The 23174-nt window shown below is 42.8% G+C and overlaps 1 protein-coding gene across 23 annotated transcripts in view; it reads right to left on the minus strand.

Moving 5' to 3' along the window:
* Positions 1-2804: 2804 nt before the first annotated feature.
* mbnl1 (muscleblind-like splicing regulator 1) overlaps positions 2805-23174 on the minus strand; it is a 48829-nt gene continuing 28459 nt past the window's right edge. For 6 of the 23 annotated variants that reach the window (XM_084546034.1, XM_084546037.1, XM_084546029.1 and 3 more), the window contains 10 exons: positions 13370-13585; positions 12943-13167; positions 11753-11992; positions 10654-10707; positions 9314-9467; positions 8397-8432; positions 7572-7663; positions 7127-7171; positions 6357-6428; positions 2805-6197 (listed from right to left, as the gene is read on the minus strand). In XM_084546034.1, the coding sequence (XP_084402160.1) occupies positions 6372-6428; positions 7127-7171; positions 7572-7663; positions 8397-8432; positions 9314-9467; positions 10654-10707; positions 11753-11992; positions 12943-13167; positions 13370-13585 (1119 nt within the window). In that variant the 3' untranslated portion in view covers positions 2805-6197; positions 6357-6371. Of the gene's footprint in view, positions 6198-6356; positions 6429-7115; positions 7172-7571; positions 7664-8396; positions 8433-9313; positions 9468-10653; positions 10708-11752; positions 11993-12942; positions 13168-13369; positions 13586-23174 lie in introns of all 23 variants that reach the window. The other 17 variants (XR_014699100.1, XR_014699101.1, XM_084546020.1 and 14 more) reach the window with 17 other exon arrangements.

Below are 23174 nucleotides of genomic sequence, written 5' to 3' on the forward strand. Positions count from 1 at the left end.
GCACATCTCCCACAGGTGAAGCAGTGATCCTGCAGTCCCGAGTCTCTAACCACTTGCTCACAAGCTCCCAGTTCAGGTTAGGTCTTGTGTGTTTTATATTTTTGATCACGAATAAATGTGGATCTTTATATTTTACGGCATGACAAGTGGAAAAAAAGAGACTTCACCTGCTACCGAGGTGCATGGTGCATTCAAACGGCAGCCTCATGCTCGTGACATTTATTGACGGTTCCCATGGATTTCTCTCTTGAGCACAACCTCATTTAAAGAGAACAACCGTTTTGGCTCGCTGGGACACTTAACTGCGCCATCACTGATACCAAATGCACTTTCGCTACTGTTTCTGCCCTCAAATGGAACTCGTGAGCCCGCGGTTGCGACATGGGAAGTCATGTACACAAAATCCTCGACGTTCGAGGGGCAACATCAGCAATAAGAACGCCGCTCCTAAGAAACCGCTGACATTTAGAAAACAGTTTAGAGAGATAATAACGGGGTGGCTTAAAGTAGGAAATGGAAAGACATGATGGAAACATGACGCCAGTGGGAATGTCAACTTAGTCTTCGGATATTACATACAATTACAAAGAAAACTCTATGAAAACACTATAAAATACCATTCATGAAAAAACGTCAGCAAACACGTCATGGGAACTTGGACTTTTTGGAAATTTCCAATTACGAGGTCATAAATACTACAAGGGGGACTTTCTGTGAGGCTTTTTTAATGTGAAGTTTTCCCATTGACATGGTAAACACTTCAAGTGGTAACATCAGCTGTGAGCTGTGAAAACATGGCCGCTACACCATTTTAGAGGCGAGGGAATGCAAAAGAACCTGTTAATTCACCATCCACCGCCGCCATTTCTGGACACGTCAGCGTACACATGGGTTCGTGAGGCGTACATGTTGTGTTAGCAGGGAATGCACAGGTGTATTAGTCACTTAGGGGAGTTCACTGGTTCACTGTCATGATTTCCTGGGCAACTTGGGTAATCCCACCGGTGCTTTTACTGCTGTGACAGGTCTGCCATGAAGTGGACAGTACACTTCATTACACGTTTTTAATTTAATAATAGACGTCAGGTTCTTCATGGGCCGACTGGGCCTTTCTGTGTGGAGTTTGCATGTTCTCCCTGTGTCTGTGTGGGTTCTCTCCGGGTACTCCGGCTTCCTCCCACCGTCCAAAGACGTGCTTGTTAGGTTAATTGGTGATTCTAAATTGGCTTTATCTGTGCATGTGAGTGTGAATGGTTGTCTGTCTCTCTGTGTTAGCCCTGCGATAGACTGGAGAACCTGTCCAGGGTGTACCCCGCCTCTGGCTTGATGATAGCTGGGATAGTCTCCAGCAGACCCTGAGACTCTTCACAGGACAAGTGTTTACAGATGATGACTGTATGTCATGTTCTTCACTCTGTTTTTAGACTGTGTGACCTACTGTATATTGTTACATTGTTATCATTAAGGGACAAAAGTATCCTCCTAAAAACATGCCATAAAAATAACATAATGTTAATATTTTCTTCCACTTTTTCTACATATATTTTTTAATCGAGTTCAGTCCTAATCATAAATACCAAATGTTTGATTAATTTCAGAAGTTTAACCCTTTCTATGTCAGTGTTTGTGATGGCATCGCAGATTTGTCTTAAAAAAACTCACAAAAATTGAAATGTATTCAGTAATCTGAACACAAAGTGCATTTTTCTTGGGGGGATTATTACAATCAATATTGATCTTAATGGATTTTTGTTGTTTTTGTAGTGTCAGATTCAAAAAACAAGTCCCATTCAAACCCATTAATAAGAAAACAAAGCTGAAACAAGGGCAACTGGGCTTGTAGGGTTTCTGTTAAGACGTTTTGCCACTCATCCAAGCAGGTTCTTCAGTTTTAAAGCCAACTCCCTACCAGTCTCGACGTCTTCAACAAACCCTACAGGTCCAGGTGTCCGTGCTTTAGTGTGTTTTTGCGGATATACCACGACCTGGATGACTGAGAACCTTCACAGACGTAAGCCTGGGTTCTCATTACAGAGGCCAAACATTTGCTGTGAGCTAAATATTCTGTAGTTATTGTCTCAAGCACTTTAGCTAAGGATGCTACATCTATTTCAGTCAAAGTATAGGCAGGCGGCCTTTTCATTTCAAATGTGCAACCTCGCAACATGTCGTAGTCTGGTCCCGAGCACACACGCCTCCAGAGATGAAAGAGTTAAACATAGATTTGATCTGAGAACATGCTCTACTTAGGAACCACATCAGCTGAATGACGGAGGTCGTAGACGGATGATTGTCTGATTTCATGACAAATTGGATATTAACTCCGTTAGCTGTGTTTTCATTGGTGGATTCAGCACGCTCAACCTCTGAATTATGGACTGGACAAAACAACAACTCATTGATAGAGCACTGACTTTTAAACTTAAACCCGTTCTGTCTCAAATAAAAGACACAAAAGCGTTTTGTGACGTTACACAGGCTTCGTTCAACAGCAGCTCTGACCCAGATAATGCACACAATCTCAGGGAAAGTTGCCCTGAGCACAATCAATGTAACCTTCCACATGTGTCATATGTACAGCATATATCATTCTCCATGGAGCTGCTCCAGAAATAATGCCGTCATGGCGCTGAACCCTCGAGGTGAAGGCAGCTGCTCACGAGTTCAGGAACAACAGCCTCCGTATTATCCCGGAGTTTCCCTTTAATGCACGAACTGGGTCAAAATATAATCAGAAGTAAACGCTTGCACGCCGACAACCGAAGGCCCACACGCAGAGGCAGTGACCACACAACGGCAGCATGAGCAAATCATATATTGTTTTATTCAGATTTTTTGTCATCCATACAGCAAGAGTCAATTATGGCAACGGTAAAATTTGCATAAACAAATCAGAAGACAGAAGAGTACATTATTGTGTGGCAACTGTTAGCAAACACATAACTGGTGGGTGCATTTACAGGTAAAAAGCAGTCAAAGCGTACATGTGCGCCCAGCAGGGAAGAGAGACCTTGGTTCCAGCCAGAACAGTGAGCGTCTGGCTGGGAGAGAACGGTGCTTTGGTTCTGTAGCGACTATACAAAGCAGCCTGGAGTCAGAAACACGTTGACGGCGACTGTTACATTCATTTCTAAATTTTGCCAAAATACGCATTTGGTGTGCTGAGCCTTCACCTGCTGAGTGCACAGCTATGATGGTAGCAGGGACAAACTGCTCGTGAGTCAGCGTCGACTGCCAGCACATGGCTGCGAGAGCGTGTCTGGGGTGGATGAGTGCTAAGATTTTATCATTCTGGAAAAATATTTAATCACACGAGAGTGCTTAAATTTCTCCCCGCTGTGGATGTTATCTACCGCGCGTATCATTTAAAAACAAATACTATGTGTTCTGTAGTCTGATGGTGTTGTCTTTCCTTACATATCTATGCAGTGTGTTTCGTTTACATGGTTGTACTTTTACATGCAGTCAAATCAAACTATAATAGAAAGCAGATTTTTGAGATTTATGTATCAACTGTACCATGGGAGCAGTCCAACAAATGATATACGGACATTACCGGATATGTCGCCCCGTGAGAGAGGGGCGGCGTTAGCGTGACGCGGGGATACTCCCCTACAACATTCCCTGGCGATTCTAGCCACTTAAAAAATAAGACAAAAAGCGCATAGCTTTCTCTGAATGCATTGGCCAAGAAACTAGTGCCCTTTCTTTGCAAGCAATTTTTTTTTTTAGCTGGTCTTCTAATTTCAGAATTTAAATTAATCTAACAAAATTCCTTATAATTATAGATCTTTTTTTATTCAAAATAATATCTCAATATGATACACATTTTTTTCTCTGTTCATTTGACTATATACAGAAGTGCAAAAAGTCAACCTTCGTCCCTTAGGTTAGAACTCATCATCTGCAGCATTTCCGACTCCTCCAGAGCGGAAAAGTCTTTGCTCTCTCCTAATCTCACTCTTCCCACCGACTGTCCAAAAAACACCCGTCAATCTCACTGCTCGTTTTGGCCTGACATTCAGGGCAAACTTAAGAAATATTCAAACATAAGTACATATTATCTCTTTGAAATGGATACAGTAGAAAAGAATTTTTACTCTAAAACATGGATAATAAGTACAATATAGTATTTTCAAACATAATGTCGATGTGTCACAAGGAAAATTTAAGTTGGTTAAAACTCTTTTTCTCTTTTTTCCCCCCATCTACTCAGAGATGCTGAATGAACTGATCTCGTTCCTTGTATCAAAATAAAAAGACAATGTAACATCAACTGAAAAAAAAAAGACATCTAGCTATATGAATGAAGTGAACATTTAACACATTATCATTTATATGGTTTGAAAAAGTTATGAATGTCATACTACCTCAACGTCTACAACGGCTATATCAATGTTGTCAAGTAATATATAGTAAGGCAAAAAAACAAAAAACAAAAAGAAAAATCTAAAACTACATACCTCAAATAGATTCAAATCCTTAAGTAGTTCATAACACATAAGTTCAATGAAATTTAAGAGAGTACTTGTTATTTTTACACAGAGAAAGAGAGAAATAAAAGATCACAAGCGATGTGAATTAGAACTATAAAACATCATTGGTGTTCTTTACCTGCATGGTGATTGAAAGTACATTTGATTGGGCACAGACCCATTAATTGTAATCTAAGGCTTTGTTAGGTACAATCGGTACAATCGGTAAAGACACAATAAACACTTCTGTGAAAAAAAAAAAATGGATCGTAAATCGGACAGGTGAATGAAAGACAATGAACATGTTTCCTTAATTGTTTAAGCCTCTTGAGAGATGTCTCTGTAACCCACTGTGAGATAGAGAGGAAAAAACTGTGCTTTGGTTTCGGATGAAAACCTCCATGTTCTGCGTGAAACACAAACGCAATGCGCCGTGTCTCCTCAAAAATGAAAGTTCTCTTAGGATGGCCGGTGAGAATAAGAACTGACGTATAATTATTCAAGTGCACATGCGGTTTAAATGACCTAATATAGACCTTTGGGTCTGTTGTTTAAAATTCCCGTCAACACATGGCTCAACAGTGCTTATTGGAGACACAGTTTTCGAGCTGCACCTCTTTAAAAGAGGGGGAACAAGGTAACACGATGTCGATTGAAGCTACACCCTCTACTTCTCCAGGCTTTAGAGTCAATGGACTTGATCAACAACTTAATCCCAACAAACAAAAAAAAAACAAAAAAACACTAGTCTATGAAAAGAGGTATGAACTTTAGAAAACACCCTCCACTTTTGATTTCAAACTGAAAAAAATTAATTTGGTGAAAACCCCACACTTCTAAAACTGATTAATTTGAAAAAAAACAAAACAACAAAACGAAAAGAAAAAAAAAACACCAACTCACAAAGAAAATAACACAATAATACAAAAAGAGCCATACAAAACTTTTACCTTCGGTAAACAAATAACACTGCTGAGATAACACTCTGGTTTTAGCTGTATGGCCTTGATGGCACACGACAAGGTGAGAAAAGCTAGCCTGGCTGTGCTTTCAAGGTACACAGGTATGTTGGCTTACCCAGAACATTCATATGTCCAAGACCCTCATTTCAACATCTAGTTTCACTAGTAGCCGTAAAAACACAATACTGTACACGCCTAATTCTTTTGGCTGGATAAAATTCCTGTTAAAATCATTGTGCCTTTCGGATCTCAATTCAAATTCAAGGTGCATGGTTGCATTTCACTTGTAAACGCTGAGATATGGCTATCAATTAAAAAATAAAGCGGAACAAATAATAATAATAAAAAAAAAAAAAGGAACAAAAGATCTTGGTCTGTTAACGTACCAGCACTTGATGTTGTCTCAAGTAACAACGCTCTTGACCTTCCATGCATGCAGTGATGAGAATAATTAGAACAAACTGAGCGACTCAATCAGACACAGAGGTATCGTGTGAAACTCTGACCCCGGCGCCAGTTTGTCGTCTTTTCTCGGCTGGACGTTGAATTTGACAGCAGATTCTTCTTGATATTGATATGTGGGTAAGATGGCACAGATCGTGTGTTTGTACCCTTGATGTTTACAGGTGATGAGACCATCGTTGTGGACCGGCTAAGAGATGGCAGACCCTCCTCGTCTCATTGCTTGACATTCTGAAGGTTATGTACATAAAGGCTGAACTCTTTTGGCTTGGACGGTGCCAGCACACATTCATTTGATCTGGAAGAGATGATGGGTTTCACTTTAAAAAACGTTTGATACTGAGAGACACACAAGGGAGATATACATTTAGTGGTCTGTGTGCATGCAAAAACAAAACAAAATCCTGAATTGCAGCTAACATGACTCTGACAAAGTTAAAAGAAAAAAGGAACTCACTGTTCTTGAGAGGAACTACATTTGAGTCAAGTACTTGTGACTACTCAGATGATCTGCAGATATTATTGGAATCTGCGGGACAGAAAACAGACAGGGATCGAATGAAGCACCCCGAACCCGTAAAGCGGACACAGCTGGCCGACAAAAGCACAGAGATCAACACTTTTCAACCACATCTTCTCACATTAAGTCGAGTCCATCGCTGGAAAAGGGACAAAGACGACAAGATAGAAAAAAAGCAATTTGGCTACAGCAGTGGCAAAAAAATAAATAAATAAATAAAATAATTGATTGAGACGCCTCATACATAAGACAGAATCAACACTTCTGGGTAGCAGGGAGGGGAAGAGGAGGATTGACAGGAAGGGACAGGTGAGGGTGGCGGGAGGGAAACTGTCAGTAAGGTGGCTCCCCCCATGCAAATCTAAGTCCTCCATGTTGTTGACCTGCACGCCTCAATAAAATGCAGAACATTAATGAGGAATAGCAACATGATGACTGATGCCAGTCTTCCCTAAAGTTGTGCTGCTAACAAAGCGCCTGTCACAGAACTGTAATCGAAACGGTACAAATCTTCTTAAAACTCGTCTTACTTTCATAATGAGTATGTTCAGCTTTTTAACACTTTGCTTTGCTCGAAGCAGCAGCAAAAAAGGAGAAAAAAAGCCAAGCACCAAAGGGCACAGATAGCGACTTGTTGCACAAGCTGTGCAAATGGCTCTAAAAATGTAAAATAAAAAAATATATATACATAACTACCTCATACATACCAATTGCATGTATTCGTTGGTAGTCAACTTTGATAAGGAAGAGTCCTCAAGATGGGAAAGGACAAAAATCGAGGTTACAATGAGGACACACATTTAATGCAATACAGTATGATTCTCTAGAAAGACAGATAGGTAGTCTAAGAAAGGTATGTAGTTCAAATGGGTGTGAATGTGGTAGTATTTGTCACAGTGTGATATGTGAACACAAGACTGCATGTTGGACTGTTGTGTAGGGCAACAAGAGGGAGTACCCAACCCACCCCTGGTTATAAGACACAAGCATCCCCAGATTGTCCATGTGCACTGACAGACAGAGACAGATAGGTAGATGGATAGATAGATGGATAGATAGACATATAGAGAGACAGAGAGAGAGAGAGAGAGAGAGAGAGAGAGAGAGAGAGAGAGAGAGAGAGAGGGAGGCTGAGGCGGTAGAGGTGCAAACCTGATTGGCGGAGGCAGTTGCGAAGGGAACGCTTGTGGCAGATGTGGTGGCTGCAGACACAGTGGCTGGACTACCACCGTGCATCATGGGAACTTTTTTGGAGGGAAAATCATGTAAGCAAAAATACACAGGACGAGTGTAGCCACACACACACACACACACACCAGGCAAATGAGGGAAGGAGAAGGAGATAGAGGGGGGAGTAGTCAGAGAGGGACTCCACTTAACCGCTTCCCCTTCGTCCCTCTGCCAACGCTGATAAGGACGTTGTGTTTTGAGAAGTTGATGTGACGCAGTGAAGCTGACTTACTTCCTTATTTGAGATTTCAATAGGAATCGAACGACTAGTGCTGCACTGTCTTGGTAACCACCAGAAGAGAGCTAACTTTTAAAAAGTTAAATCTTGAGTCTTAAAATTGATGGCAGAGGAGTTAATGGGGAACGTTACAATTGAACTCCCTCTGATGTTTAAATGTTTTTCAAGGGTTTTAACAGATTTCAGGTTAGATCAGCCAAAAGCCAAGTTTAGAACAAGCACGAGATCCAGAGTGGTCTAGTAATATAGACTAGGTGTACACAAAGAGATCAGCAAAATAAATGTCAGTTAAGCTGATAATATGATCAATAATAGCTGTCATAGAGGTATTAAACAACATTTAAATGACACAAAACGTATCTTTACACAACTAAAACACTGACTCTCAGTTCTCCAACATTACATTAATACAACACTACTGTAAATTTCAATACAAAGTTTGATTTTGATTATCCGCGACCCACAGACATGAGGTTACAAACAACTGAAGAAGGAAAGCTGGAACCTACCAACGCTGGCCGCAGGTGTCATGCACAATATTGAGCCTGCCCATCATGCAGTGCAACAGGAAGTGGATTGGATAGGGTAGAGAAATCAAAACAGCCCATCACAAGGTTCGTTAGAGTGAAGGGAGAGATAACGTGGGAAAAAAAGGTTAATATCTCTTGGACACAGATATCAGTGATTGGAAAAGGCGAAGTGGTGAACTCGTCCTAAGGCATAAGAGAGTTTGTATCTAAACTTATGAGTGATGCATATGAATGTGTAATACACACCAAGAGTGACAGCAGGGTTATGTAACTATTGAGTATTAAATGTTATATACATAAGCTCTAGACACAAGTGAGGCGGAGAGCAGATGTGTGCAGAAGCCAGAATTCTTCAGCCTGCTGTGTGTTACCACACAAGACGCCAATAATCAACCCTCCCAGCCTCATTCATAACGGCCCAAGCCAAAGCCCCGCTGAACGTATATCACTGAAATATGAGTGATCATGTCGTGGACAGTATAATCCAACCAGCTGGCATCTCTTGCCTCGTGGCGCTCAGGCTACTAGAAGATGCAGGTAGCTATGTGGAGTTATTTTAGGGCAATTAGTAGGCAGATTCTAACCCAATACATAGTGGCCATGCAACGCCATACAAAGCATAAAGCACACTTTTTTGAAGCAATCTTAGCTTTTAAACTACTCTGAAATGCGTAACCCTTGCTGGCCTAGACTGAAGTCTAAAGTTGCCTACATTAGTAATTTTCCTTTGTCTTAAGTAAAAAACGACAAAAGTTGATAAACAGTCCACAACCAAACTGCTCTGTACTGCAGTCTACCACTGTGCCCAACCCCAGCCAAGCAGGAGCCAGGTTAGAGTGATCTGGGCATCCACTGGGCGGTAAGAGCACTCGTGGTGGTCGCTTTGGGAGCCATACCTGATGGGAGGAAAGCAGCCTGCTGCTGAAACTGCATGCTGGCCAGGGCCTGTTGGTACTGGAGCATGCCGGTGTTAAACATGGCAGAGGCCCCGTTGGCCTTCTCCAGGGCAGCCCGCTTTGGCATTGGAGCCATGACACTAGGGGCGATGCCCTGCCCATCCAGAAGGAGGGAGGTCAGTGAGAGAGAAAATAAAAGCAAGAGATAGAAAGAGAGAGTGAGAGAGAGAGAGAGATAGAGAGAGAGAGGTGCGTGGAACAGAGAGAGATATAGAGAGGGTGTGTTGGAAAGAGGCAAAAAACGGGAAAGAAAACAAAAAAAGGTACATACGTTAGAGGACGTCAGAGGAACAGGCTCATAACATCCTTGTGTGTACAACAATAACAATATCATCATATCATCAGTAGCAAGCAAGCAGCAGTCTGACACAAATACTACACAAGCAGGAGCATGGTGCCTACTGGAGCTACTAGCTAACGAGCATTCATATATTCATTACATTGGATTGTTAACTTTGTAGTCCTAGGGCTGACTAAATGCAACATAAGCAAGCATTAACTACCAAAACAATAAGGCTGCTAACAAGAGGTGGAACAGGTAAGAAGCACAGAGAGAGGGAGGCTGCACTGCTAGCTCCATGATAAACTGTGTAAGCCATGTTTAAGTGATGGTTCACTCTCAGACAACGGTCAAAAATGGTCTAAAGCCAAGGGACATGAGTCGGAAATCGATTAGTTGACACTGATAATACATTTGTGTGCGGATTGAATCTTTGGCATGAGGCCATTCTTGAGGTCTGGACATCTGTGACAAGATTGGATGATGGAGTGAACTATCATTTGAACTGTAGTTATCTGTTATGGTGGGATCACTCCGTTTAAAGACATTTTCCTCCTAGCCCCACCCTTATCCCGTCTGACATGCACTAAGGACACAGACATGCACACATTTGATTGAGCCGCTCCACAACACTGACCACTGACTTAAGACGTAAGACTGAAGCCATGCCACCATTATAGAAGCTCTACTTCCCTAGCCTTCACTGGCTTTTGTTAAATAGGCTACCGGTGATGAATTGATTGTGGCTCCTTTTCACAAATCCCGCAGTTGAACTGATTTCTCGGCGAGCAAAGTCGTTAAGCGCTGGGATGCAACGTACACCCCCCCCCCCCCAAAAAAAAAAAGCCACAATCATTTCATCCCGGGCAATAATGACAGATCAACAGGAGGAAAAAACAGACATTGCACTGAGACAACAAAAATAGCTAGGTATCTTTGGTTAAAACACTGCTCTACAACAAAGCCACATGCCAAGCTAAAAGGTGAAAGGTCATAGTACCAGGTCAAAGGTTGCGTCGAGGGGTCGCTTCAGTGATTTGACAGCCGACTGAGTCTTAATTAGCAGGCAGCGAGCACATGATGGCAATGGGCCAATGGGGTTCAAGCGCATTAACATAAACCAGCAAGCAGAGGTGCATCATGGGGGCAGCAGTGCAGTTTGGGTATAGGTGAGAAAAAACAAAAACAAATAAAAAAACAAATCATTGGAATGCAGTATACAAGGGGATAACAGGACTAAGGCATGCACAGTGTGGACACTAGCTCTACAGCTCGACAGTTAAATGATCATCAATAATAAGTGAAAGCTACCGGTCTACATTAGTTACTGTCACACAAACATGGATGAATAAAGCCATGAGAGAGTTGTTCAACCTTTACTTTAAGTGAGTCTCAGTAAGTGGACAGAAAAGTACACCGAAGCACAATTCACGAGTGTCACTGTGCACATCGTAGTCAGGTTCACATTACAATGATTCACCCCGAGCCCTTTGTTTCCCAATAGGAGCATGTAGAAAAAACTCTGATCAACAGACAAGTGTGGCTGTACTGTTATTCACAGGTGCCGTTACTGTAAGACAGGACTGAAAGCACAATGAATCCTTTTTTAATGTCAAGAGGAAGAGAAGTTACAGATAGGAAGCACAGAAACAATGGAGTCACAAATAAGGCCTGGCCATCAGAGACAGACAGACAGATAAAGAGAGAGAGAGAGGGGGAGACAGAGGAACTGCACTTTCTGCCTGTCTAGGATGAGACGAATACGGAACGAGACAATCACTTTGTCACATTAGGAAGAAAAAGGTGAATAATGAGGGTTATTATAGTGTGCTATTGTCCGATCCTTCTTCATGTCATTTGGTGCTGACCAGATTTTACCCATGCCGACATGCAGACCTTTACATTTTCACCTGGCAAAAAGCAGAACTGAAAAATGCTACGTAATACCAACCAGGAAGGTGACAGAAGTTCAAAGATGAATGTGAGTATGAGACACAGAACATATTCCCCCCTAATATAACTTTAAAACCGAATTGCTCCCTCCGCAGCCTGTTGCGTGGGCGTGAATGAGTGTGACGACGCTGGTTTGGACTACTCACCATGGCTGCGGCGGCTGTGGCCTGGTTCACCTGGTGCTGCGTGGCCTTAATTTTGGCCTGCAGATGGGCCGGCGGGTGGAAGTACTTGCACTTTTCCCGGGAGCACCGACCCTTGATGTAGTCCATGCATACGGTGACGGTGTTGTCGTTGGTGTCGATCATAGTGCTGTCCGCGGGGTGGGCGAAGCGACAGTCGTTCTCCCCCCGGGAGCAGTTGCCCCTCTGATACTCCCGACACACCTGGAAGCAGGAGAGAGGAGAACGAACAGGGTTGATCTGCAAATCTGGCACAACCATTCATGCTTTGCGTACGACTCAAAGGGAAACACAGGAAAGATGTATTTAACGTACTTCCTCTTTAAACAGAACTGCCAGTTTTTTGTAACACGTCAAGGAAGGTGCAGTCTTTGTCGAAACATTTGCACTCTAACGCAAAGAAACATTTTGTCTGTACAATCAGCTTTGAAATGTGGAGCGTCCCTAATAAAATCTACATGTGAGACACCAGAGGGCAGCACCTTCTTTATAAATGTGCGCTCCTTCCACACAATAAAGGCTAACGTCATCCTGCACATTTTGCGTTGCCTCGTGTGATTCAGAGCAAACCCATTCTGCTACACGTATGCACAACTGCACACATTTTCTGCTCGAGAATGCGGATACGGAAACTGATAATGAGACATTGCAAATACTTCCAGCGTAGCAACAAGAAAATCTAATTTTGGTGGAGGTATGTTTGGTTGGAGTCTGGTTACAGTTCTCGACTAGAAAGAACTCCTTTGCTCTTGTTATCACTAGCGCTGCGGAAATCGTTACTGCTTTCTCCACCAAAATAAATATTCAGCAAATATTCAGTGAAGTGAAGTGTTCTGTATAAAAACTTAAACTGGTTGAGGTAAGGGTTTATAACCCTAACTCCTTACAAAACAGATCTTAAAATATTCTTGAACTGATGACGCAGTTTGAATCTTTGTATTTATTTTCATCAGGTTCTACTTTGCATACCGTTCAGTTTAAGATTCCTATTCATATTAAACTACTTTTTAACAAGCGTCCCATTCACCTTGGTTGACACCCCCCCTCCCCCCTCCAACTAACAAAGAAACACACTATGAAGTAAAGCTGAAGATTCTACTCTACATTATACTTTCTCTTTTAAAGCAGGTTGTATTTGTTAGTCTGTCTCCTACCTCAAGTCTGTCCGTTCTCAGAAGCTTCTGGGCTGCAGCTGCAGCAGCGTTGGGGACTTGGCTGACGGCGGGGCTGGAGGTCATGAGGACCTGGGTGCTGGGCATGATCTCTGGAGGCATCAGGCTTGGTGACATAGGGCTTAAGTATGGATTAAAGGCTGCAGCTGCAGCGGCTGCGGCTGCGCTGGCGTTGGTGGCCAGGCCTGGTGTCATCGAGAACATGGGCTGGAGAAGGATAAAACAAAGGCAGAGAAATTAAAGGACGGTGCATAAAAATGTTTGCACAAACCACAAACTGAGAGTTTTCCATGTGGAATAAGAGAGAGACGGACAGACAGCGGATTTGAAAGAGTGAAAGAGCGAAAGAGCCACGCAGACAATGAAGGAGCTGTATATGTGTGAGCTTTTTACAGATATGAGGTCTCACCGTGGGCAGTAGCTGTGGTGTGTTCATACGTGTGTGTCCTCTCACCATAGGTGGTAGCTGTGTGCCGGGCATCATGGCATTGGCGAGCTGCATCTGCTGGGCCAGCATGGCCATATTCTTCTGCTGGATCAGATTGTTCCTGCCATTGATCTCCAGCTGGGTCTTTAGATGCGGAGGAGGGTGCAAGTACTTGCAGTTCTCCCTGGAACAACGGCCCTGAGAGAGGTACAGAGAACGTTTAACACCAGAGTTTACAATGACTTGCAGTTGTTCACAATGGAAATACAATTTATGGACAAGTATGTAATGAAACAACCAGTTCTTGTTGGAGTATCTTGGTTAGATTTTTTTGTATTTAGTAATGTCTCTTAAACCTTTTCACAAACTGCTATAAAATTTAGTACTATCATGTGTCCCTCTGGAAAATGGATGGAGACCCTCTACATCTTCTTTCACCATAATCACACCTAAATTTAAGTTGTTAAATTATAACCAGATACCTGCAAAACTACTGACATGCCTGTCAAGTCTGGGTTGTAATTATTCACTGCTAATTAGCAAATGCTAGCATGTTAACAATTCAAAAGAAGATGGTGAATATTTTATCCTGTAAACATCAGCAGCATCACTCTGGAGAATGCTAACAATAGCATTTAGCTCAAAGCTTTCAAGACTATGTGAATGTGGAAAAAAACAAATGTTTCTCAACTTTTATTACCTGAAACATTACAACGCATACAACGGATAGTGTGAGACAACAGGCATTATATTCCCAGCGAAAGGTCACTATCACGTTTATGGTTAGGTCAATGTCAGACACTTAAATTGACATTACGTCTGCGCCGAGCCTATTGTTAATTGTTAACAGTTTGCTTTTTGTGTCAGTCCCAGCTGGGCCGTGTGTGTGTGCGTGCACTTGCCCCGCAGGAGGTCATGTGTTATACTGCAGTGCTTCTCTCCAGACGCCCAGCTTAGCTACATGTCTAACTGATGCTAAAAATACAGTCCACTCAAATGATCCGTCTATATTGTATGAGCAGTCATCTGGAGGTCACACTTCAAAGCCTCTGAATAATTATCTAAGACAGGGATCCCTTTCTGCTGCCTGTTGCGAGCATCCAATTATACCTTCAGACTGGAGAGCAGTGGTCCCGGAAGAAGTCTGACACACACATGCCCATGCAAGCAAGAATGCGAACACGTTAATGAACGCACGCCGGGGTCGCGTAACAGGTGGCGGATACAAACACCAGAACGCACACACAAATGCGTCCACGGTTTAGGAAAGATGCGTAGCTACTTTCAGCCATGTGGCACGGCTGATCAGACTGTGGCAGCTTTTCTCTCGCTGACAGAGCCCGCCCCACTGGGATTCATCTCGTTACACGCCGTGACTTCACAGCCCTCCTCCACCTCCTTCACTTTCACTGACACTGGAGCACCAGACAGGTGCGGTGGAAAGAGGGGGAGATAGGGTCCTGGGGGGGAGGGGAGGACGCTTAAATAGCAGGGGGCCTTTTTAAAATATTTTGTTTTGTCCACATGTCTGAGGTTGCAGTCTCGAGTTCTCATCGGATCTTTTAAAATTACCGCAGATTGTGTTGCATCTTGACAGCGATAAAGGATGAGTGGATTACAGCCATGTTGAATCTTTTCTCTGTCCCTGTTATCGTCTCTAAATAACAGAAAATGGACAAGGAGCTTCTCTGTGCTCCATTTCCAGCGGTGATTTTCATTTCTGGGAGGCCCAAACTAGCGATAGCGGTCATAGGGTAGACAGAAGGGCCACTGTCGGGCCTTCAAAGGTTTACAGGGATTTATGGTTGGTCGACGGCCAGATTGTTCACTGACCACATGCACTTTAGCTGAGCCTGCATTCAGAAGGATTCTGACACTAACGACGCTGAGGTGCGCGTGTGTTGAAAAGCAGGTACTAATAGCACTCATCCGGAGCGAGACAACAACATCCAGAGAGGGGAGGGAGAGTGTGTGTGTGTGTGTTACGTGCAGCAGGGGGGCTGGTGGTAAAGACATAAAAAAGATCATGTTGCACTCACCCCACACGACCCCAAACATGAACTGCCGGATTTGCGAGTGCAGGTGTGTAAATGTAAGTGCGTGTGTGTGTGTGTTAAGAAACGTGGCTTTGGTTTCACATAACTAAATTAGCCTCCGACCAAATCAGTTACAAAAAAAAAAAAAAGACTGACCTATACCGGCAGCCATTTTTTATTTTTTTTTTAAAAAAGCAGGTGCCAGAAGAGGAAATGCCAGGTTGCATAAAGAGAGCAAGAGGCAGAGTGAGAGCCGTCTGTAGGGAGAGCGAGGCTGCGTCAGGGAAATTTTAGAAGTTGCAGAAAGGAGTGATTAGTGGGAGTCGTCGCACGCTGGGAGGAGGGAGAGAAATGGACATAGAGGGGGAGAGAGGGGGGGAGAGAGAGAGACAGAGAGAAGACAGGAAGACGTCGGCCCTCGCATCACGTCTGCGTCTGTCATGGTGACATCAGCGGCCTTGAGGAGCAGCTTCAGATGGTGTCCACGGCAACAGAGCAACCAGACTCTCCTGCTCTAACAACACAGCCATCCCTGGAATCTGCCTGATCGCGGGCAGATTGAGAAATACTACAGCCACGACCGACCCTGCGGTCACGACTGGTTAAAGGCTAGATGACTTCCATACACGTCATTTTTTTTTAATGTCTGTTGCGTTAATGCAGTACAACCAGCATGATGGAGATGTTAGCTTTAACATTTCTCTCTGCTGACAGGGTCTGTTGACTCTATTGAGGGATTTCAAAATGAAGAGAATTACAGTGTGTCATTATATTGAAATGATTTAAAGACGTGCAATGGAGACCTACTGAAATGACTTTTAATACTGTGGATGATTGAGGACAATATAACTCATCTTTTCACTTAAGTATAAGATATTATATTGCTGTATTGGTTTCTGAACAAGCTCCAGATACTCTACTGAACTCTTTTTGCCGCCTTAAAGTTCAATCCAGGCCATATTTTTATATTAATAGTGGGAGTCTGCGATTTTCTTGGTGAGATCGGACTTGCCAAAATCTAGGACAGACTGGGAACAATAATCCCATTGGCTACTGGGCAGGCTGTTTGATGATAAGTTGTAATAACACGTCCCACCCTGACTGCTCTCACTCTCTCCCTTGTAGCTCTCTGTCTCTCGCCCCGTAGACACACACCCTGCTTTTGTGACTGTGTGGGATTTAAACAAACAATGAACCAATGTGTAAAGAATGCAGGGCGGGGCCGCATCCCATCCTTTTGAGGAGACGAGATGAAGCAAGCAGCAAGATGTTTGGAGTCACATGTGAGTGTGAGAGAAAGGGAGAGTGAGAGAGAAGAAAAGGTGAGAAAAAAGGTGGAGCCACGTTCAAATATATCTAATAAACCAACATGATTAAGCTTTGTTTTGTTCATCTATGTGATTTAGGGCCAAAAGAGTCAGCTGCTGTGTTACAAAACTCTCGGATTGTTACTGTTCAGACAATCAAAACTAAACACAGAGAAGCAGCGTCTAGTTTTAATGGTCAACTCAAAACAAATGATTTAAACCTTAAAATAGCCACACTATGTCTACTGTGCACTTTCACGTTTCGCACATATCAACACGGTAGGGTCCTGATTCTTTCTTTTATCTGAAATATTTAAAGCAGCCCGAAGAAATAAAACTGTAGTAGTTCAGCATATTAAATATGTATGTCTAATCCCTTTTTCTATTGTGTGACCCTCAAAATTACAAAAAAAAAAAAAGCTGGTGGTTCAAAAGAATAAAAAAAAGATTCAGAAATTTGATTGAGGTAATAAAAACGAGTCTTGGTTTTGATGTGGATCAAATTTTAAGTAAGGATTCAGATACCTGTGATCTAAAAATCAAGATTTATCCTTATCCCAGATGAAGGGAGGATTCAGGGAGGACTTCAAGAACAGCTAATAATTTTAAAACGGTATATATTTGATTATAACTGTATATATATATATATATCTTTATATATATATATATATATATATACACAATGACAGACGATGCTGCATCCCAAACACAACAGTCTGGGTAGTGATGTGATAACATATATGTGTTTCTTTGTATTTTTGTACATTGTATTTGTATTTGTATTTGTTGTGAGTGAGATGAGGGGTCTTACTGTTAAAAATAAATGGAAAATATGCAGTTTTCTGTGTCTTAAAAAAAGAAAAAACAACAATTAAACCCCATCTTGTAAAGTTTGTATCCAGATTAAGGTGATCTATCTGATGCTACTTTAAAAAATAACATAAGGTGGATTAACAAATCCTCAGCAGCAAAACATGCCATTCCAAATATGGCTCCTTCAGATCCAGATTAAACTTGGACCGAGCCCTGCGTTTCCAATATCTTTTTAAAAACACCAAAGTCACAGCGCCTCTTATCTCTGTTGCTCCAGTGTTGTGGTGTGATGTTATGGTGTGAGCTTCAGTTGTGTTGGGCTGTGGTGTAAAGCTACACTGTTCTCTGCCCGGCGTTCCACCGACTTCTGTCATACACAGAGATGAAAGCCTTTTCTCCTCACACACACACTGTGAAAGAAGCTTTGTTCTGCCGGAGAGCAGCGGAGACTCAAAGAACCGGGCCCAGCGGTTGGTCCCTTTGTCTACTGTTCAATCGAATATTGCATAAAATATGAAACGCATCAGCCAAGGTCAATACACTCGTATCTCGCGTGCAGATCATGTCGCATGCACGGGATTCCCCGACAGTCGGTAAAGTAGCATGCAAATTAGTGGTGAGAGGCAGCCAGACAGAAACATTCAGATGTGATAGCGTCATCTTGTTTTCAGCACAACTGGAAGCATTAAGCTAGCAAATGGTAATCGGCAATTCACGATCAATACCCATTTAGAGTAGAGTACAATTGATTTTCTTTTTGTTTTTAGTCACTTAATTCAGCTTTAAATTAGCAGAGACAGTTTTGAAGAGGATGGAGAAAACACTGGAGGCTTATGTGGTGCAGGGATGTCTCTTCGCTATCAGGTCGTGAGCACACACTCATGCGCTCATGATTATGTCTATACCCCCCCTGCTGGGACCAGGGGTGCACGGTGATCCATGTTGCGCAGCTCAGTGGTCAGGGACTTGATGTGGCCAGTGGGGCTTGTGGAGATAGGGAGGAGGGAGGGAGTGTTAATCTATGATAATAGTTACAATATGCCCCCGGGTGACGCATTACCACCATCACCAAACAACAGCAGAGAGAGAGGAGGATTACACGGTGGCGTTAGGACGCAGACCACACAGAGCGCGATAAGGTTAGACGGATAAATAGAAAATGTTTGCGGGAAACACCTGAGAGCTGGTCGTCAAGGTTTTAGGAAATAATACAGAGAAAAATGAGGGTGAGGTTCAAACCTAAACATGCACACTTGTCGGCACAAACCAAACTATTCATCCAGACACAAACAAACTGACATGCAGAGCAATGAGTTATTCACACTTGAGAGGGTGTTGGTTCTCAGAAATGCCTCAGGTCATATGTCACGTACACAGGAGCGCTGAATCCAAACTTAGACCTCTCTGTTTTTTTCCTCTCAGCCCCCCCCCCCCACAACCATCACTCTCTATTGCGATCTCTTTTTGCAAACTTTATTTGCACCAGTTTTTCTCCCGCAGTCCCCCGTTTGGTTTTGCGCTGCCCCTCCTCCTGTAGGGGACAACGCTGTTGGTTTCTCACAATTCATTTTTAGGTAATAACGGAGCAGTCGCGCAGGTATTGATTTGAACGGCGGCGCTTTATGAACGCCATCCAGTGCTCACAGTGTGAGTACGAGAGGCGGGATGGGAACGTCCATTTAATCGTCTCTGAGCTGAGCTTCCCAGTGGGAGTGAGAAAGAAGAGTCACTGCGCAGAAATCATGAGGTCCAGACAGCAGTGAGGTGTCAAAAACTGCACTGTTTTTTTCTGAAATGACTTTTTCAATGTCTGGTTTCACGGGTTAATGATCAAAGCATTCCATTCATCTCAATCAGCCTGTTAAAAACTGGAAAGATGAATAATCCAGCGTCATGTGACAATAATCATTACATTTTCTGAGTTAACATTTCCCCTTAAAGAGCATCCATGTCGATTTTTACACCATAATACCTGTCCACAGACAGATAAGAGAAAAAAGTGAAAGTGATCATGTAAGGGAGCGGTAACAAAGTCACTCAGAGAGAACAATGTCTTTCCCATATTTCAGCCTTTTCATCTCATCTATGTGAACCACATCATTGTTTCTGCTATTTCGGAGTGGCAGCTTTGCGACGCATGTTAAAACTTCAAAAGTTTCGAAGCGTATCACTGCTCCCCATCTCTTTTATACACCCCTCTTTGATCCCGGCTTTCTGTTCTCCCTCTCTAACCCTCATCTCTCGCGCCGCCATCTGCACAAGGCTCACTTCCTCCTCAGTTCTGTGACACCTGGATCATAGACAAGACGCAGAAAAAGTATCTTCCGTCCGTGGCCAAGTAATAACCACGGAGCAGACGATTAATTTAGTTCGCAGGACTAACAGATTTAATCTGGTATGTATTATGCTAATCTGCTCTCATGGACTGTAATCCTATCCACAGCTCTAATCCTACTGTCAACTGGCCTAATCCTGTTTCTGCGTACAATCATCTCTCAGGCTTGGCACCAGCACAAGCAGGATGCTTTTGCTTTCTTTCTTTCTCATGGCATTTTAAGAAACGATTTTGTCTCATATTGCACCTCCAGCACACCTCTAGTAATAGAGAGCACATGTCACGCACTGACACTTTTTAAAATAAAAATTGTAACTGGACCTCTGGATGGGCCACTGTTTCGGGTCAAAACACAAGGCCACATGATGGATCCTGACCAGACAAAATAAAGAGAACATCATTTGTGAGGATGTGTTCACCGCTGACATGTTTCACTTTCCACAGGTCCAGCTGAAGGTAATGAAACAAACAAAAGGATAACAATATTAACCTCCAAATTCTAAGGAAGATGAGAAGGGGCCGTGGTTGCTTTTTTATTTTTTTAAGCTGTATTTTCAGATCACAAGTTTATTTTTGAGATAACAACGTGAGTTTCCATTTGGTGGCATGAAGACCAACAAAGTCTGAATGTGGTGGCTGAATGGGTTGACAGGTGACCGGGTTTTGTGAGCCATGTGAGTGTTTTGGTGCCCAAAACCGCTGGACTAGGTTTAGGAAGAGTAACCATGTGTTGCAAAGCCATGAAGGCTTTAAGACAGAAAGCCCTGAAGACAAACTATAACATAAATATTTAAGAAGACCAGCGCTCATCACTAAAGGTGAAGACTAGCCTGGCTGCAGCTTCACAGGTGAGAGAACTACAGGGTTTTAAAGGTTCAGTCATGAATCCTCCCAGTCACCTCGAAGGCTGAAATCAGCTATGATGAAATTAACCAGGCAGCCATTTTTGAGTTCTTCATAAGAATCACGTGATTTTGAGAAAACAAGTAATTTCTTGTCATGAATCATCTCATTGCCTTAAAGGAATCCACCTTTCGTTTTCTTGAGATGACAGGAAAATGAAAAAACAAACCATGTTTTCTCAAGATAATAAAATAGTTAAGAGATGCCGAGATAATGGCACAAGCCTTTTCTCTTCTTCACGTGGGATTCACCAAATACCTGAACCTGCTTTTCCTTGTTCCGTGCACAGCAATAAGAAGAACGAACGCTGAATTAGAGACAAGGAGAAAATAATTAAGACCACTGTCACGGGTCTGACAGGCCCAGACGCTGTGTGGAATGCACTTACTGGAAAACAAGACAGAAAGAACTGCTGAGTGAGAGTAAAACAAATGGACAGCTATCAATGATTCTCTCTCCCTCTTTTTTTTTTTTTTTTTTGCCTGAGCAGGCATCTCGTCATTCAGCTATCAACTCAGGACAGAGAAAAGGGGCTGGGTAAACTTGACTGAAGGACCTAACCGCTGGCGAGAGGGAGTGGGGAGGGATTGGCAGAGTGAAAAGGTGCTAAAAGAGTCGAGTCTAAGTGAGTGGATGTGCCCCCAAGCTCCTGTCTCACCTGTCTAATGGGAGGATAATGGCTGGGCTGCGTGACTGGATGGTTTGCATGTGAGGTGAGTGAAGACAAAGCCAAGAAGAAAAAGTCAAATTAGACTGAGGGTACACTGAGATCTTTTCCACCTTAATCTCCCGTTTAATTTCAACTTTCATAATCCAGCATTAGGCATTCTTTATGGTCAGCAATTTTCTTCAGTAGATATTAAATGCACTTTCATTTAGAATCTCTTTGTGCAGCAGTTTTTAATACTAATGTCAGAGTTTGTCATTCTCACGCTGGACTGAGAATGTAAAAAGGATTCGCAGAAAAACGATGCTTGCCTGTGATCCAGGAAACGCAACTCTTTTACCGCTGTGATTAGCAGTGACGGTGAACGTTCACGACCACGTGAACCAAGTGCGTGCTCAACAAGTGTTAGTGTCTGGTTCCATTTTACTGCACATGAGATGAAGAATATATTGGACTTTCTTACAACCACAATCAGAGCAATGACTTACGTGACGTTTGCTTCTCGACAAATGCCTTAATCGTTGTTAACTGTTCATCCCTTAAAGCTATTTTAATGTAAATATATTTTACAACAAACGCAATAGCGTAATAAACTTAGAAGCCACTCTTGTGAGCGGGGTAACTCAGCTTCCAGGCTACTGTTTTCTAGCTTTAAATTTTAACATATGAAGTGGAGCTTCTCGAATAACTGCTTGGAAATGAAAACATTTTTAATGAACACCTGTATTAAAATAAGTCATACCCGAATTCTATCAACAACACCTGTTAGAAATGTACGTGGCTAATGTTAAATTTAGACTGAGCACACAAATCTGGGCTTCTGACATACCAATATTTACCCGTGGAGCAAACAAACCCTCTGGCTATGTGGGGTTTCCTGGTATGTCCGTCCGTTAAAGAGAGCGACAGAAAGAGCGTCGAGAGAAGTAATCATTGTATCGGGGGGTGTTATAAATGGGCCCAGTGTGACGGAGGGACAGGGACGGCTGACACTGAGAAGAAAAGACTGTTGTCGCCGATCTGCCGTCACATAAGCTCACAGACGAGACGCGCAGCCACACTGATGTGACAAGGATGCACGGGCCATGAAGCAAAGCACGGTTCTGTGTGCCGTAGTGTGTGTGTGTGTGTGTGTGTAGGGCAGGATTAGTGTGGTCCGAACACAAATCCCTCCAGCAAGAAAGTGAGAAAGACGCAAGAATAGACCCATCAACACCAGGAGAAAGACATCTAGAAGAACTACTTAACTAAAATAAAAACCCCTTATCTAGTGCGCATTTCAATCAGGCACAGAGAGCACAACCAAACACTATGGTCATTAATAAAAGCTGGGTCTTACGGATGACTGAACCCACCCTTTGAATAAATTTAAAGGTGAGAAATATTTATTGTGGACAAACCTATTAAAAATCCAATTAGTGTGAAGAGTCCAGTTGAAGAGAAGTCCAAACGGATCCATGAAGCGTTGTCTGAATTACAGCAGTACTCTGATTGCAGATTAGCACAGCGTCACTGAGATCACACTTTGCTCATGACAGTTATGATGAAATCTTCATCCTGAAAACACATTCGTCTCACTTGCCTTATCACACTGAGCACGCATGTCCTATTTCTTCCTTTTCCCAGCGTTTTATTTTCTTGTGGGAGGTCAGTAAAGCAAGCCATGTATCACCAGTCTATGACCGGATTCCACGTGCTCATCTCTGGCTGGTCATGCGTATCTGTT

Source organism: Chelon labrosus, assembly GCF_963514085.1.
Source record: "Chelon labrosus genome assembly, chromosome: 6".
NCBI lineage: Eukaryota > Metazoa > Chordata > Actinopteri > Mugiliformes > Mugilidae > Chelon > Chelon labrosus.